Source organism: Staurois parvus, unplaced genomic scaffold (assembly GCF_062004578.1).
Source record: "Staurois parvus isolate SC_StPar_1 unplaced genomic scaffold, SC_StPar_1.0 ptg000018l, whole genome shotgun sequence".
Taxonomy (NCBI): Eukaryota; Metazoa; Chordata; class Amphibia; order Anura; family Ranidae; genus Staurois; species Staurois parvus.
In genome coordinates, this window is record NW_028317814.1 from 17,006,072 (window position 1) to 17,022,774 (window position 16,703).

At 41.2% G+C, this 16,703-nt stretch overlaps 1 protein-coding gene across 1 annotated transcript in view; it reads right to left on the reverse strand.

Annotated features, from left to right (window-relative positions):
* The window catches only part of USP31 (ubiquitin specific peptidase 31), a 120,403-nt gene that overhangs the window by 22,152 nt on the left and 81,548 nt on the right, over positions 1–16,703 (reverse strand). Inside the window, exons 12-15 of the mRNA XM_089682765.1 lie at positions 12,367–12,486; positions 8,357–8,582; positions 7,319–7,477; positions 1,684–1,836 (exon numbers count right to left, since the gene is read on the reverse strand). Coding sequence (XP_089538891.1) covers positions 1,684–1,836; positions 7,319–7,477; positions 8,357–8,582; positions 12,367–12,486 — 658 coding nt within the window. The remainder of the gene's footprint in view (positions 1–1,683; positions 1,837–7,318; positions 7,478–8,356; positions 8,583–12,366; positions 12,487–16,703) is intronic.

The window sequence follows — 16,703 nt, forward strand, 5'->3', positions numbered from 1 at the left end:
TTTGGGGTCGTTGTCTTGTTGGAACACCCATTTCAAGGGCATTTCCTCTTCAGCATAAGGCAGCATGACCTCTTCAAGTATTCTGATGTATTCAAACTGATCCATGATCCCTGGTATGCGATAAATAGGCCCAACACCGTAGTATGAGAAACATCCCCATATCATGATACTTGCGCAACCATGCTTCACTGTGTACTGTGGCTTGAATTCAGTGTTTGGGGGTCGTCTGACAAACTGTCTCCGGCCACTAGATCCAAAAAGAACAATCTTACTTTCATCAGTCCACAAAATGTTGCGCCATTTCTCTTTAGGCCAGTCAATGTGCTCTTTGGCAAATTGTAACCTCTTCAGCACGTCTTTTTTCCCCAACAGTGGGACTTTGCGGGGGCTTCTTGCAGATAGCTTGGCTTCACATAGGCGTCTTCTAATTGCAACAGTACTCACAGGTAACTTAGAACTTCTTTGATCTTCCTGGAGCTGATTGTTGGCCGAGTCCTTGCCATTTTGGCTATTCTATCCATTCGAATGGTAGTTTTCGCTTTCTTCCACGTCTTTCAGGTTTTGGTTGCCATTTTAAAGCATTTGCGATCATTTTAGCTGAGCAGCCTATCATTTTCTGCACTTCTTTATATGTTTTCCCCTCTCCAATCAACTTTTTAATCAAGGTACGCTGTTCTTCTGAACAATGTCTGGAACGACCCATTTTCCTCAGAATTTCAGAGAGAAATGCACAGTAACCAGCATGTACATTTGCTGCCTTCCTTCCTTAAATAAGGGCAATAATTGCCACCTGTTTTTCAAAGAATGAATGACCTCACTAATAGAACTCCACACTGCTATTATTTTGAACATGCCCCTTTCAATTAGTGATTCAATTACACAGAATCAGCAGCATGCATGTCATGACTGTTGGGTCTGTTGGATTTCTATTACTCTACTACACCTGCTAGTAAATTATTTGCCATGTAGAAATAGAATTTCCACCAAAAACAGTGATCAGGTTAGTGATGTCTGACTGCTATTATTTTAAACAACTCTCTCTCTCTCTCTCTCTCTATATATATTTTATTAAAATAAACATTTACAACCACTTTAAACTAGTATTTTTTTTCTTTAAGCATAGCTTCGCCTAATGCCCCAAGTTGATTTAATTGGTATACAGAACTACACAGAACTTTATAAACTAAACTTTTTTTCATGCTAAAGGTTTTCCAATCAGATCTCAGCTCTCCAACTCCTTTGGAGTTTTCCTCAGAGGCTGATAAACGTCTGCACATCCCAACAAAACACTGCGCTTTGTGGTAAGAATAAGATTGTGTTGCACATCCTTCATCCAAACCAGACTACATTCAGAAAGAACTAGTGTGGAATTTAAAACCTGCACCAAATGGATATTTCAGTTTCATGTAAATGGTGATATGATATTTTTCTAGGAGACACACCATGATGTTGCTGTAAATCGCTACAGTCCACCCATCTGTCATAGCCATCACAACAAGCAGTGCTCACTTTTTTTTTTGCTTGGGTTCTGCCTGTGAGATACTAAGCAACTTGGGTCAGACATGGGACATCTTGCGGCTTTACTCCCAGAGAAGGCTAGTAAATTATTCAAATCACCAGTGTTCTTCTATAACAGAAGTTTTAAGTGAACTGACCCTTAATCTACAAGGTTATTTGCCTCACCATCATCTTCGCTTCTCTCTCCCGTCAGCTCCACAGACTCTGCCAGCGATGCCAGAGAAGTGCGTCTAGAAGATGCCGCAGAAGCAATACTGGGTTGTCTGCTCCCAGGGAGCCTGGAAATCCAGTGGTCACAAAGTGATGAGCTTGTGGAACCTGCAGAGCATAAATATGGATAAAAGCATTAAAGACTCAAAAAAGTCAGTGCAAAGCCCCTTTATAACAGAATCATTGAGCACTACTCAAATCAAAGTTTTACTAGAACATAAAGATCTGTTGATCCTGCCATTGACTTCCCTCTTCCTTCAGAAAATCTGACAACATTGCAGGGACCGTAGTAAATTCACTGCAACATTGTCATCAGCAGCAGCCACCAAAATGGAGCTTCATCATAACACACAAATCAGAGCTGACCATCTAATCCGTAAGGGCGACCTGCATCTGGACTAATGGTGATGTCTTAGATCCTGCCTCCAACAGGACCTTGGTGGCCCTGTGATGTTACAGAGGAAGAGAGGATTCCTTCACTCGGTGGAACAGGTTACATAAAAAAACCAGATTGCCATTACTAGGTAGAACTGCAAAGTTGAAATGAAGTCAGATGAAATGTTTAGCTTATTGCTCTCATAATGAAATCCTTTAGGCGAAAAAATGAGAACTTTTAAGACTGCCAACGGTGAACTGCTTCAGAAAAAAAAAAAAAGAAAAAAAAAAAAAAAGAGGGTTTTGACTTTCCTGTAAATTCCAAATCTTGCAGTACAGGACAGAGGCAACATATTCATAAACTATGGGTTATAGGCTCATACCTTCAGGTGATTGGACAGTAGGGTGCCTCCCCTATAACCCTACACCACTCTGCGAGTTCTCAGTTTTCAAGCAAGCAATGTGAGTAAACACATACAGCCTATTCATGCACAATGAGATGCAAGAAATACAAACAGTGGGCAACAAAACTAGGCACACGGAACTGCTAACAGGTCCAAACCATACAGTGCATCCAGAAAGTATTCACAGCGCTGAACTTTTGCCACATTTTGTTATGTTACAGCCTTATTCCAAAATGGATTAAATAGATTTTTTCCTCAACATTCTACAAACAATACCCCATAATGACAACGTGAAAAGTTGGCTTTGAAATCTTTGCAATTTAGTAAAAAAAAAAAAAAAAAAAAAAAACACATGTACTTAATTATTCACAGCCTTTGCCATGACACTTGAATTGAGCTCTGGTGCATCCTGTTCCCACTGATCATACTTGAGATGTTTCCACAACTTGACTGGAGTCCACCTGTGGGAAATTCAGTTGATTGGACATGATTAGGAAAGGCATAAACCTGTCTATATAAGGTCCCACAGTTAACATTGCAAACCAAGTCCAAGGAATTGTCCGTAGACCTCCGAGACAGAATTGTATCAAGGCACAGATCTAAGGAAGGGCATTGAAGGTCCCAATGAGCACAGTGGCCTCCATCATCCATAAATTGAAGTGTTTCGGAACCACCAGGAATCTTCCTAGAAAGGGCTGCCCGGCCAAAATGTGTGGTCCCGGGAGAAGGGCCTTACCCTGATAGGTAACCAAGCACCTGATGGTCACTCTAGAAGAGCTCCAGCGCTTCTTCCAGAAGAACAACTATCTCTGCAGCACTTCACCAATCAGGTCTGTATGGTAGAGTGGTAGAGACAGAAGCCTCTCCTCAGTAAATGGCAGCTCGCCTGGAGTTTGCTATCGGGCACCTGAGGGACTCTCAGACCATGAGAAACAAAACTGTCTGGTCTGATGAAACAAAGATTGAACTCTTTGGCCTGAATGTCAAGCATCATGTCTGGAGCAAACCAGGCACCGCTCACCACCTGGCCAATACCATCCCTACAGTGGAGCATGGGGGTAGCAACATCATGCTGTGGGGATGTTTTTCAGTGGTAGGAACTGGAAGACTAATCTGGATCGAAGAAAAGATGAATGCAGCAATGTACAGAGACATCCTTTATAAAAATCTGTTCCAGAGCGCTCTGGACCTTAGACAGGGGTGACTGTTCATCCTTCAACAGGCCAACAACCCTAAGCACACAGCCCACATAACAAAGGAGTGGCTACAGGCTAACTCTATGAATGTCCTGTAGTGGCCCAGCCAGAGCCCACACTTGAACCCGATTGAACATCTCTGGAGAGATATGAAAATGGCTGTGTACAGATGCTCCCCATCCAACCTGATGGAGCTTGAGAGGTACTGCAAAGAAGAATGGGAGAAATTGCCCAAAAATGTGTGTGCCAAGCTTGTAGCATCATACTCAAAACGACTTGAGGCTGTAATTGGTGCTAAAGGTGCTTCAACAAAGTATTGAGCAAAGGCTGTGAATACTTATGTACATGTGGTTTTGTTTTTTATTTTTAATAAATTGCAAAAATTTCAAAACAAACTTCTTTCACGTTGCCATTATGGGGTATTGTTTGTAGAATGTTGAGAAAAAAAATTAATTTAATCCATTTTGGAATAAGGCTGTAACAACAAAATGTGGCAAAAGATAAGCGCTGTGAATACTTTCTGGATTCACTGTAACAGGTGTCAAAAACCCAAGTTAACAGTGTCGCTGCAAAGAACCTTCTGGCCAAAATCTGCATTCGCAAAAACTGAACGTCCACCTAGTAAAACTATGAAAAATTTAAACAGAAGACAAGGTGGTGGCCTTACACATTTGGGCTACAGAGGCCTGGTGCCGAAAAGCCCAGGAACCTCCTACAGATCTAGTGAGATGAATGCAGAACAGCGCAGGGGGTGTTTTCTTAAGAGCGTAAGCTCTTGCAATCAGGTTGTTCATCCACTGTGCAATAGTGAATTTTCAAGCCTGGTGCTGAGGCAGCGTTGGCGGGTTCTCAGTCTAAGAGTTGGGCAATATGGTTCGACTCACTGGAAACATTTCGGAGGCAAATCGCTGTCCTAAATGGGCTGGGCCTTCCATCTCATGGGGCGTGTGCTGGGCCGAGCTGTGAAACTGACTGGGCAGGATCAAGTGTATACTTTGTCTGGGAGGTGGATCAGATATTGGGGGCAGAACCTGTGCAGAGGTGGGCAGCTCCCTGTCTCAGTTGGACAGGGTGTAGAAAGCTGTCCACACAACGCTTTGCTCTCAGAGTGATCAGTGTTTGGGTGGGAGGACGACGGAGCATCACGCCATGGGCTGCACAGTGAGCGCTGAGGAAAAAGCGACTGTTCCACGCAACCCCCTTCCTATATATCCCAGGCACAGCAGGGACTGAGACCAATGTAACAGGTGATTTCTTACTGCTGTCCCTGCTGACAGTTTCCCTGGCCATCAAGGCCGAGAAAGAAAGTAATGCAGTGCGATGTGCATTGCATTATATTCAGTGGAGCACAGGGGAGACATCCAGGGTCTTTTAGACCCTGGATGTTTCATTAAAGAGAAGCTGCCATCAAAAAGTCATCACATAGGGGACTTTTTGTCACCAATGTGAAAAGTTAAAAAAAAAAAAAAAAAAATGTTTTAAATAGTAAAAATTTGAAGTTACACCCAAGCACAAAAAATCCCCTCCCCCCAATATATGCCCAAACGTAAATGCTCCAGGGCGCCTACTCCTGGAAACGATGACTGCAATACACGGTACATATGACCGGAACTAGAGCAATAATTCTAGCACCAGACCTCCTTCACAACACTAAATAAAGTTTTGCTAGTTTAAAAAACAAAAAAAAAAAAAACTACTAACTTTTTTAGCTGGCTCCTAGATTCAAAGCAAATTTGTCAAGCCCTAATCTATAGTGTGTACTTGTCCCAACCTAGAGCACATAATGTGATTTCTCTCTGCTGCCTTGTTCCTATACTGTGAGTCATGTCTAACCAGTCTTCCTGATGCCAAGAGGTAAAAAAGGTGACAGGAAGGGAACTCTTGAACACAGTCCATGATTGACAGCCTCAGTTCTGTTCCTGTGTGCTATGAGAAGGGGGGGGGGGTATCACTCCTCTCCAATCAGCAACTTCAGCACCTGCACTCTGCTTTCTGAAAGCTCACACAAGATGTATCAATTCTGCACTTTGAACAGATGCAGAGAAGAGATGAGTGCAGCTAACAGGTCCAATTTATATAGAAGGATTTTTTTCATCTCTGTATCACCTGAGGCTAGTCACTTTACTTTGTAAATGCTTACATATTTACCACCACTAAATATAAAATCTCTTGCCAATATCTCTGGATCCACTGATCATTTTAACAAGAAAACCTGGGTTTACATATTGTTTTCATAATTTGATCATTTGTATTTGTCCTGGTCTATGCCAAATTTTAGTTGAACTTGATATAAAAAAAAAAAAAAATCTAATCATTTTAGAAAAAGAAAGAAAAACACATACCGGTACATATACATCCGTTACCTCAATACCTATTAATAAGACATACATGTTCTACTTCCTATCCATACAGCATTACTTGTATGCCTGGAGGGAACTACTGCTTGTAAAATTAGGACAATCTGGACAGACTGTTCTAAACCAAATTTAGAAATTTTTGCCCCATGTGTAGTGTTTTGAAGATGTGCTCGGGTTAATAAACATGGAAATTTTTATTTTGAGTGTCATGTGTAAAACACATTCTATACAAATGAAAATGGAAAACGAAAAAAAAAAAAAAGCAAGCAATGGAACTCTACCTAGGTTTCCATAATCTGAAACGAAGGTTACGAGTACATATTATTACAGCAGCCCGGTGACAAGATATTCATAATCCTTCTGGATATTTTTTTGTACTTAGCTGTGATTTGGTCACAGCTAATCACATGACATGTGCATGTGACCTGCTGTGACCATTCACAGCTAGGCACTAGTATACAATGGATGGCATGAATGAAGCCATCCATTGTATACAACTGTCATGTGACCTGCTGTGATTGGTCACAGCAGGTCACATGGTACCAGCAACGGGAGCCGGGACTCGGATCTGTCATCGGCCGTGTCCGAGGTACACGGCCGGTGACAGATCGCGCTGCTGCGCCGCTCTGCAGTTACGCGAACTGAGCATGTGCGGGAGCACGCCAAATGGCGTGCACCCGGAATGCAGAAGCACTTTTGCCGCCGCCAAACAGCCATTGGCCGGGCGGCAAATGGTTAAGAGAGACTGTTAAGAAAGACAGAGTTTTTTTATTTTTTTGCAACAGTTCTCATGTTTTAACAGTACCAGGAGCTGATATTACAACCAAAACACTCCTGCTCAGCAGTCCAGCACTTTAGCCTACGAAAATGAACTGCCATGAGCAACATGCAAGAAATGAGATGAGAGACGTCTAGCAAACTATCACAGCTTGAACGTAATGTATTTGTGAAGCCAAAAGAAAACCCTCAAAAGAAAAGAAAAAAAAAAAAAAAAAAGAGAAAGGAGCAGACTCCGTTAACTACTTAGTCTTTTTCTGATGTCACTCTTCTAGTTTATCAAGTGCAGTATGAGCTGGAACTGGGAGTTTTCGCTACAAAAGCTGCATGGCACTGGCAGAGATGCACCGTGAAGATTTGAGGAAGGGGCCTGAAGGTATATATTTTACTACCAGAGCTTCAATGAGTTAGCAGTTAGCCTTTAATCATGGCTGCAGTTAACATTTACTATGTCTATGGATTAAGCAGGAATAAAACATACCTGCCACAGAACTGTTTGCTGACCAGGATGGCACTGCTGCGCGTCGCTGATAGAAAAGGATATAAGCCGTTGGCTTGCACACTTCATCTTCTGCAAGTGCCTGCACTTCGCTGTCATCAAAGCAGTACCACATGCCATCCACAGAGTTCTTACAGTAAGCTGAAACAAAAACAAGAAGGTTACAGCAGGAGCCATGTCCGTTATGCTTTCACTACAAGTATCAGCATGACAAAATTCTTTTGACTCCTCTGATGAAGTCATGAGACCAGTAACAATGTGTGTGGGGCAGAGCTAGACGATGGCAGGAGGAGGACAACTTGATGTGTGGCAAATGTGTTGGATGCACACTAGGACTTTTTAACCTATGTAAAACGGAGTGTAGTTTTAAATAAAATCCATGTGCGTTTTACATGCTACACAGTAGCATCATCTATGTGGCTCTGAGTTAATTTTATAGACACACAAAGTGACATTACTGAGAATTTAGCCACTTGCCTACCGGGCACTTCTACCCCTTCCTGCCCAGGCCAATTTTCAGCTTTCAGCGCTGTCGCACTTTGAATGACAATTGCGGGGTCATGCAACACTGTACCCATATAAAACAATTTTATAATTTTTTTCACACAAATAGGAGCTTTCTTTTGGAGGTATTTAAATCGCCAATGGGCGTTTTATTTTTTGCGCTATAAACAAAAAATTAAAAAAAATTAAAAAAAAAAAAAAAAAAAAAAAAAAAAAGTTTGTTTCTAGTATAAAATTTTGCAAACAGGTAATTTTTCTCCTTCACTGATGTGCGTTGAGGCTGCACTGATAGGCAGCACTGATGCGGTGGCACGGATTGGCACTGATAGGCAACATTAATGAGCTGGCACGGATGATGTTGCACTGACTTACGGCACTGATGAGCACAGGTGGGCGGCACTGATCTAAATTTTATGTAGTTATTCTGTGTGTGTATAAATAATGTTGACAATCATGCCTGCTCTTTTTGTCTTTACCTTTAACTGGTGCTGCAAGCAGGAGATCTGTTATAAATACCTGTATAGTGACCACCTTGCATGGTTCCATGGTGGTTGCAAACAGCATACAGATCATATATGAAGTCCTCAGGATCCCGGCCAAGGCCATAGGGTCTTCTCCAAGGTGACCAATGTGATGGTAGACTCCAAGAGCTCTGACTGCGCTTCACCACATGAGGGGTCATATCTAACCCCACCAGGGGAAAGCGGATCATATTCTGCAACTTCATCCTTCGATCTGCATCCTAAGCAGACATAATTAGACTGGTGATTATCTACTCTCACATAGCAGATATGAGAAGTAGACAAATGTAAGAATTCTCAACTCATTCTGAAATTAAAGAGGTTATCAAGGAGAGAATGAAGCTTCTACTTACACACACACAGGAAGGCTGTTTAGCGATTAGGATAAACCACACACTTGAGATCTCTAAGCATAGGATAGTTGGGGTGGCCATTTACCCAATGTCTGTAGTGCTGGGTTCAATGCGGTTTCTTATGCAAATCACAAATACATGGAACATGCACATTTTCAACTTCAGATGGAAGGTTTGCAAGACTGCATGGAGAATATCCAACAGCCTCCAAAAGGTATCCCTTAAATGCTCAGCCCTAACCTGAGTGTTATATCTGCACTGAAGCAAACATATTATGGTGTGGTCTTATGCTATTCAGATCATTTACACAGGATGACAGGGCCTTTAATCTGCCCATAGATGGATCTAATCTCGGCCGGTTCAGCAGGGACCAGACGAAATTTGATCAATCTATGGGCAGACTGATTGTACCCAAGCCGATTCATCAATTGACTTGGGTACAACCAGCACATCAGATTTTTAACATTTGATTATAGCCGCTAGCAGTAATCAATGTGGTCTCCTGGCAGGGATGGCCTCCTCCCGGGAGAACACAATAGCTCAGCGGGAGGGATTCCCCCAACAACACTGACTGTGTTGATTGGGGAATCAAGGGATTGTTTTTCCTGCAACCATGCCACAACCTCATAATCTATGGCCTGCCTAAGTGAAGTCTAAAGCTAGCCATGCACCAGTAGATTTTTGAATGAACATTTGTATGAAAATTCTCATGCATGTCAAAAGTACTTCAAAATTTTGTTTACTTTTAACATTCAATTTTAGAGTGAATGGAATTTTCCAAATGTTAAGAAATTTAGTCATTCAAAAAACATTTTCCACTCTGCTCCTAAGAATGTTCTCATCATTGTGGTATAAAACAAATGTCAATTTGACCCCACTAACTATTTGAAAGTTGAATGAATATTCCTTAAATACAGTTTTCAAACCAAGTTCTTCTAGTGTATGCTCAGCTTAAAGAAGAATTCCAGGTATGGATATATTTACATTGTTTCATCGGACCTGAGCTGGAGAGACATGCAGGGCAAATGCCAACTATAGCAGAGGACATTTAATAGTATCAAACCACAAATACACATTAGACTACAGTTAAGACATACAAGTAACATCAGTGTAATAGTTTAGTACATGCAGTAGGAGTAGAAAAAGCCAAAAATGTTGGCTGGCAGTGCAGTAAGTAGCACACTTGCATTGCATACACTAAGTGGTCAGTTTGCCAATATTTTAAAAAGAAATATTAAATAAGATCTCAGCAAAAGTGAAAAAAACTTGGAGATCTAAAGTAAATTATATTCTCAAAGGCTGAATTCTATCCCATTTATTTCAGTTTCTGAAACACATCTAATATGGCTTAATCAAATACCTATTGTGGATGATGATTTTTTTTTTCTTTATCCAAACAGGTATTTACGATGATCCTTCATAATTTTGTATATTGATAAACACAGGACTTCATTATACAGAAGCCACTTCTGTTTATTCACTTTACGAGTGTATAGTTCTGTACAGCTATGTTTTCAAGAAGTTACCACATATATGCTGAAATAGTGAATGCTATGCTATCAGGTCAGATAGACAGCCTACCTGAAAACTGAAAGTGCGCAGACTGACAACACTGTTGCTAACTGCAATGCAGTAGCTTAGCACTGTCAGCCTGAAAGATTAAGTGATGAATCTCTGGGCAAAAGTCACTGCAGATTTGCAATAAAAACAATATTATATAGCAAGGCATAATGCAAAACACATTGAAAAACAGATTTTGGGTTTACATTAAAAAAAAAAAAACCTGACAAAAGTACATCTTATCCCTTTTCCCTTATTGCATTGACGGTGCACACAATTATTTTTAGTTAAAACTGATCTGTCACCCAGAACAATGTACACTGTGCTTTTTCTAAGGACAGTGTACAGGAAGGAAACTTCCCTAAAGCAGAACAGAGGACGATACTACCACTACTAGAGAAGCCATGTTCTTTTCTGGATTGAGATCTGGTAAAATATAACAAGATTAGAAGAAGTGGCTACACACAAGAACTAAAACTCAAATCCTATCCATGTATATGAAAGTCAATGGAGACATTGTAAGACTGTCCTGAAAAATATAGGCTTATGATTGTTTATGTTAGGTGTCCATTTTATGTGCTACTACCTACTCATACAAGAAGCAAACCTGCACTAGAAATAATTGCTTAGAAGTGTATTTCCCTCCAATAAAAAATAAGACTGATACAGCTTACATGTAAGAAATAATACAAGGACGCAAGTCAAACCGGGACTTTTGGGTTTATATATTAAAAGAACAAATTTCAAGGAGTGAAAACTGCATATATTTTTCCCACATACTCTCCTGCTACATTTATACCAGCATTTAACTAATGCCTGGAAAGCTTCGGCATAGAATAATTGTCAGTACACCTGAACTATCCTAGGACAGCCTTCTTTACTTTGTCATGACTGTGTTCACTGTTTCGAGATTAGTCTCTTACGCAATTTCACGGCAGGTTATGCGTTGATTATTTAGGATCAGCTGTTCTACATGCGCAATGTTCACAGGAATAACTGCTGTGGGCTGGGGACCACCACGGCCAGGATCGTCACTGACAGACGTGCAGCCATCTTTGAAACATTTACACCATTCAAATGTCTTATGCAGGCCATACATGGGTCGAATACCAAACTAATTTTCTTTAGAAAAATCGGAAATTTTGTGCGTTTTGTAATCCGATGGTTCCACCATTGATTTTGAAATTTCTCCATATGTTGCTACAGAAAAGAATTTTCGTGGCCAAGAATTTTGTTTTCTTTCCAGGTCACAGCTTTATATTTCTTGCACGATTTTTCCATGTTTGATTCGAAATGTTAGTTTTTCAAAAAATTTCCAGCATGTCTGATCACTCAAATTTGATGGTCACACGAAAATCGGTTGTTTCTGTGACCCACTAATGGTGCAAAATTCAAACAAAAATTCTTGGAAAAGAATTTCGAAAGAAAATTATTCGGAATTCGACCCATGTATGGCCTGCTTTACTGTGGCTGAGAGTCTTGTCACTGTACTGTGCTGGAAGTCTTCTGTGGATATCCGTGGGTTTTACGCCTTCGTTCACAAGGAGCTTCATCACCACACGCTGTTCCATGCACGCACTAACACGGTTCTCTGCCAGCTTGATTAATGGTCTCTGAACTGGCTGGCAACATGTGCGCTGTCTACCAGTAATAAGACGCACTACCACTTACTGCTGCGTGTAGTACCGCCACGCTAGCATCCCTTTTTATACGTGTAAAATGAAAAGTCCCAGTTTGACTTGAACGCCCCTCGTATATATACTTAGCAAGCTTATTTACATGATAGTCTATGCACCCCAAATTTGGATTCTGTACTCATTTGTTTGTCTATCTGCAAGAATCAAAAGGCAAAAGTACCTCAAAGCCATACTAATACAAAGCAAGGAAATGTCATATTGCAAAAAATCCCCTTCAATATCAGTAGATGTAAAACCGTTGAAGGATGTGAAGCTGGCAAGAACAGATGGGTATACACCCAGCAAAGGAAGGTTAATAAAGCTAAGGATAGCAGGCTTCTAAAGCAGAAGACTAGTTAAAGCGTAGATCTGTTGTGGTGAGTTATTCATACATAGCAGAGGAAGGGCCAACTTACCTGTCGGAATCTCTTTAAATGTAGAATAAGAACGTCAGGCAGAGTCCACAGGCTGAGTTTAATGCTGCCCTGTTGAAGCTGTTTACAGTGAGGACAGCGCCAGGCATTGCCAGGAGCCAGCTGCAAATAGGCGGCATAAGCAATCAGGCAGACGGATCTACAAGCACTACACATAAAAAGCATGGGCAGCAAATGCACTAAAAAAAAATTGATTTTTTTTGGTATTTACCCAACATAAAATCCTTTTCTTGGAGTCCATTGAGGTACACAGGAAGTCTTTCACCTTTGCCAGTGTCCAATCCTTCTGTAGGTGGCAGTATAACAAAAAATAACTGCGTGTGCGTGCGTGTGTGGGGAAGGGGGTAAGCTCAAGACAACCCCTCCTACTACTTGCATGCCTCTGGTTTATAGCAAAGCAGGATTATAAAACACAGAGGACCCAGCTCCCTCAAAAGGACTGCAGAGTTAAAAAGAGGAAAAAAAAAAAAAAGAATTTTACAGAGAATACAAAAATCCTGTTTTCATTCCCATCCATTGAGGGGGCACAGGAAGTCATTCACCTTTGTGATGTCCAAAAGAAATCCAACAGGTGGGGTGGGCAACACAGCAAAACAAATGCCAACAAAGCAACAACACAGAACTGGGGCCTCCCTGCAGCTTAGAAAGCCACCTAAAAGGACCTTATGCACAAAAGTAGAATCTGAGAAGACCTCAAAGTCCACCTTGAAAAACTTAAATTGTGTGAACAGAAGACAAGATAGCAGCCGTGCAAAGCTGAGGACTCCTGCAAACCTGAGAAACTGTAGCTTGGTTAAAAAAAAAGCTCAAGAAGCACTCTCAGATACAATACAGTGTGCATTGACAGGAAAGGGTGGAGACTTGGCTCATGGTCTGTCTGAGCCAGTGAGAAATAGTAGAGCTAGAACCAAACCCTTGAGTGGTCTCTGTCCAGAAATACAGAAAGGAAATCCATCTTTTTCAAAGAAGCAGTGAAGGAAGTGGCTAGAGGGATAGACTCTGAGCCTAAACAACATTCAGACAAGAGAATGAAGTTTCCTTTGGGTGAATAGGAAAGTAATAAAGAGATGGTCTTGGTTGATATATAATAATCAAAACATTGCTACAAAGAAAAAAAAATAAAATATATTGTGCTGTGGTGGATTTTCATTTATTTGAGGCTGCATTTATGGGATATTTAAGTTAGATAATACTGAAATTTTGGTTTAATGTCTTGGTTGAGGTAAAGTCAGAAACTACCTAAGGCAAGAAAGAAGTTCTAGGCTCCAACACCAACTTATCCCTATGCAAAATCAGAAAAAGACAGCTTGCAGAATAAAGACGCCAGTTCAGACACTTGCTCTGGAAAATGCCTGCAAGGAATACCACCCTGTGGGTGAGTAGAGTGGAATGTCTGATGGGCTCAAACTGGGATTGCCGAAGTGCAGATATAACCAGATTCAGATACCATGAAGTCACAAGGAAACGGACAGGGGGAGCCACACAGGAGACTATCAGTACAAAGGACTTGAAGAGTGAGAGACCAACTGTCTCTGAAATAAAATACAAAGCTGTTGAGAGCCAAATGCTGGTCCAGATGCAGCTTTAGAAAGGAGAGGATTCATCCCACATTAAAAAAACTCCTAGGGTAGAGGCCCCAAGAATCACTTCAGGATTCCTTACATATTCAAGGACAAGACCTAGTGTGAAGCAGCCTTCCTTGCTTTTAGCACGGTAGGAATCACATTCAGAGATGCCCTTGTCTCTCCAAACCAGGATTAACAGCCATTATCATTAAAGCTGGCCACTGTGAAGCATGGTGGTAAATTGATCCTTAAGGTTGGAGATCCTGATGAGCTGGCAGAGCCTACTGAGTGTCCACCAGGAGTCTTATCAAGTCAGCATACCACATGTGCTTGAGCCAGTCCAGACCTATGAGTACCACCAAAATGCTCTTCACCTCAATCAAAAGATGTTTCAAGGGAGGAAAGGAAAAAGATCCGGGGTGTACTGATCGCAAGAAAACACCAGAGCATCCATGGTTTTACTTTACCTAGAGGATAATCCATCCAGTTTACTGCTGAACCTGGGAATTAAGGAAGCTCGGCATCCCCTAGCTGTGACATAGTCCTGGATCACTTCCAGGTGTAGAGAACACTCTTCCAGCTCAAGTCTCCTGCACCAATTGAGTGCCCAGAACTGGCATCCATTGTGAGCCTCTCCCAAAAGTTCATAAAGGAAGGACTTCCATTTCCAGAGTCAAATTCCTGCACCTCCAAGCCAGAGATAACTTGGTCCTTGGTACCAAACAAATTGTCCGGTCCAGGGACTGGACTGACATGTCCCGTTTGACAGAATGTTGCGTTGCAAGGGTCTGGAATAAAAAGCAACAACTGGGAGACTACCATCAGATCCAAGACTTTCATACAAAAGTGAAGTTTCAGACAACTCCTGGACAGGAAAGCTCGAATCAGAGACCAGAGTGTAAAAAATGGCCTGCACTGTGTCTATGATTCGTCCCAGATACTCAAGCTCCTTAAAAGAGAAGGAGAAGGCTTTTAAGTATGTGGCCCAAGTTTTTTTACATTGACGAATGAGGAGTGCCCTTGCTATCAGTAGCATCCTTGATCGCGTTACAAGAAAGAGCTGGATAAGATGCTTCTTAAAGAGGTGAGTTCTGCAGTCCAGCACTTTAATCAAAATGTCCTCCACAAGTGTACTGACAGAAGACCCATGCAGGAAATGAAATGGGAAGCCTCTACAGGCATGATAGTTGCCTTGTTAAGGCAAGACAATACAGTTCTGCACAAAATCCTCCCCAAAACGGAACAAGGCTAATGAGCGTTTGGGGGGAAAAAAGTGCTTGTCAGTTTTCCAATCTCTTCAGAGATAGAACAGGAAGTGCAAAGGGAAGGTCCTAAAGGACCCAAGGTGGTTTCAGGAAGGATAAGCGCTGAAACTATCTCTTAATTTGAGAGAAATATCAGAATATGACAACTATTGAATGGAATGGAGCAATTCAGAATTTGGCAAAGTTTCTGCAGATAATGGTGTGGAAGCTGCTAAGATCACTGAGTAAACCAGGCAAAGACTCTGTGGGGGATGGAACAAGAGTAAACTTATGGTCTTCGCGGTCAGTGTTGGAAAATAACTAGGTAGTTTACGTCAAAAAGTCTTGTACAACTGTAGCAAAATTCTCATCTAAAAGGGCAAAGGAACAAGCCACACCAGACTCTAGGAAGAGAGGGCCCCAGAGTCTTGAATCAGACTTGTGACTGCATGGCAGTAAGGCAAGGTATAGCTCAAGGTACGAGGCAAGGCCTCAGGTACTCACAATCCAAACCGCTTGTAGCAAATGAGAGTTCAGTTGGCCAGAGAGATCCAAAGTCTCTGTAGGCAGAAAGCAGGAACAAGACAAACTGTGCACATGCAGTGTTCACCGAGGACTGGATCAGTCACGTTTTTAGCTCAGACAGTTGCTATCAAGAAATAATTATGGATGTCATGCCAAATACAAGCCTGTTTGTGAGTGCAATCTTATGTTTGTTTGTTTTTATAGGAAACTGCACTATGAGCTTGTGCGCCCTCTTTTCCTTTTGTCTTGTTTTTAGCTTCCAGGACCCACTCAGTTTCTATCAGTTATCTATTTTTAAAAACTATATCCTGAGGTTGTGGAGAATTTATATATATATATATATATATATATATATATATATATATATATATATATATATATAGACTATCCTAGGTAATAGCGCAACTTCAGCTGGTCAAAACTGTATTGCAGAAAGCAGGAACAGACTGAAGTCTGTAGTTTCAAATGGCTCTTTGCAAGGAGCAGCAGCAGTGCAGAAGTGCTTCTTTGATGCTATATAGCAGGAATGAGAACAAGCCATGCCTAACTTACTAGAACGCAGTTTGGAAAACACTTTATACAAAACCCAGTGCGCGCTGATATGGACATTGCAGGAATAGCCTGGAAATTACCTTCAAGGTCCAAATACAACACTTCAAAAGCCTTGAGAGCTGCTTTTAAATAGACCAGCTCTAGCTGCAATATAAAGAAGAATGTTCATTGAAAGCAAAAAAACAATTTCAGGAGGAAGAAAAAAAAAAAGTGGTACTAGTAAAAATAGTTTAAAGAGGTTCTGAAAAACAAAAACAAAAAAAAAACCAAAAACTAAAAATACTACAGCTGCTTTTATTAAGAAACATTTACTCCTCATCCAGGCCAATTCTTCACTGCTCTTCATATCCCTGACATTTTTACTGTGGTAAGCCAGCTGTTACTCCTTGCATCTTAGCGAATGGACCAGCAGCCTCCTGGGACCTGTGACATG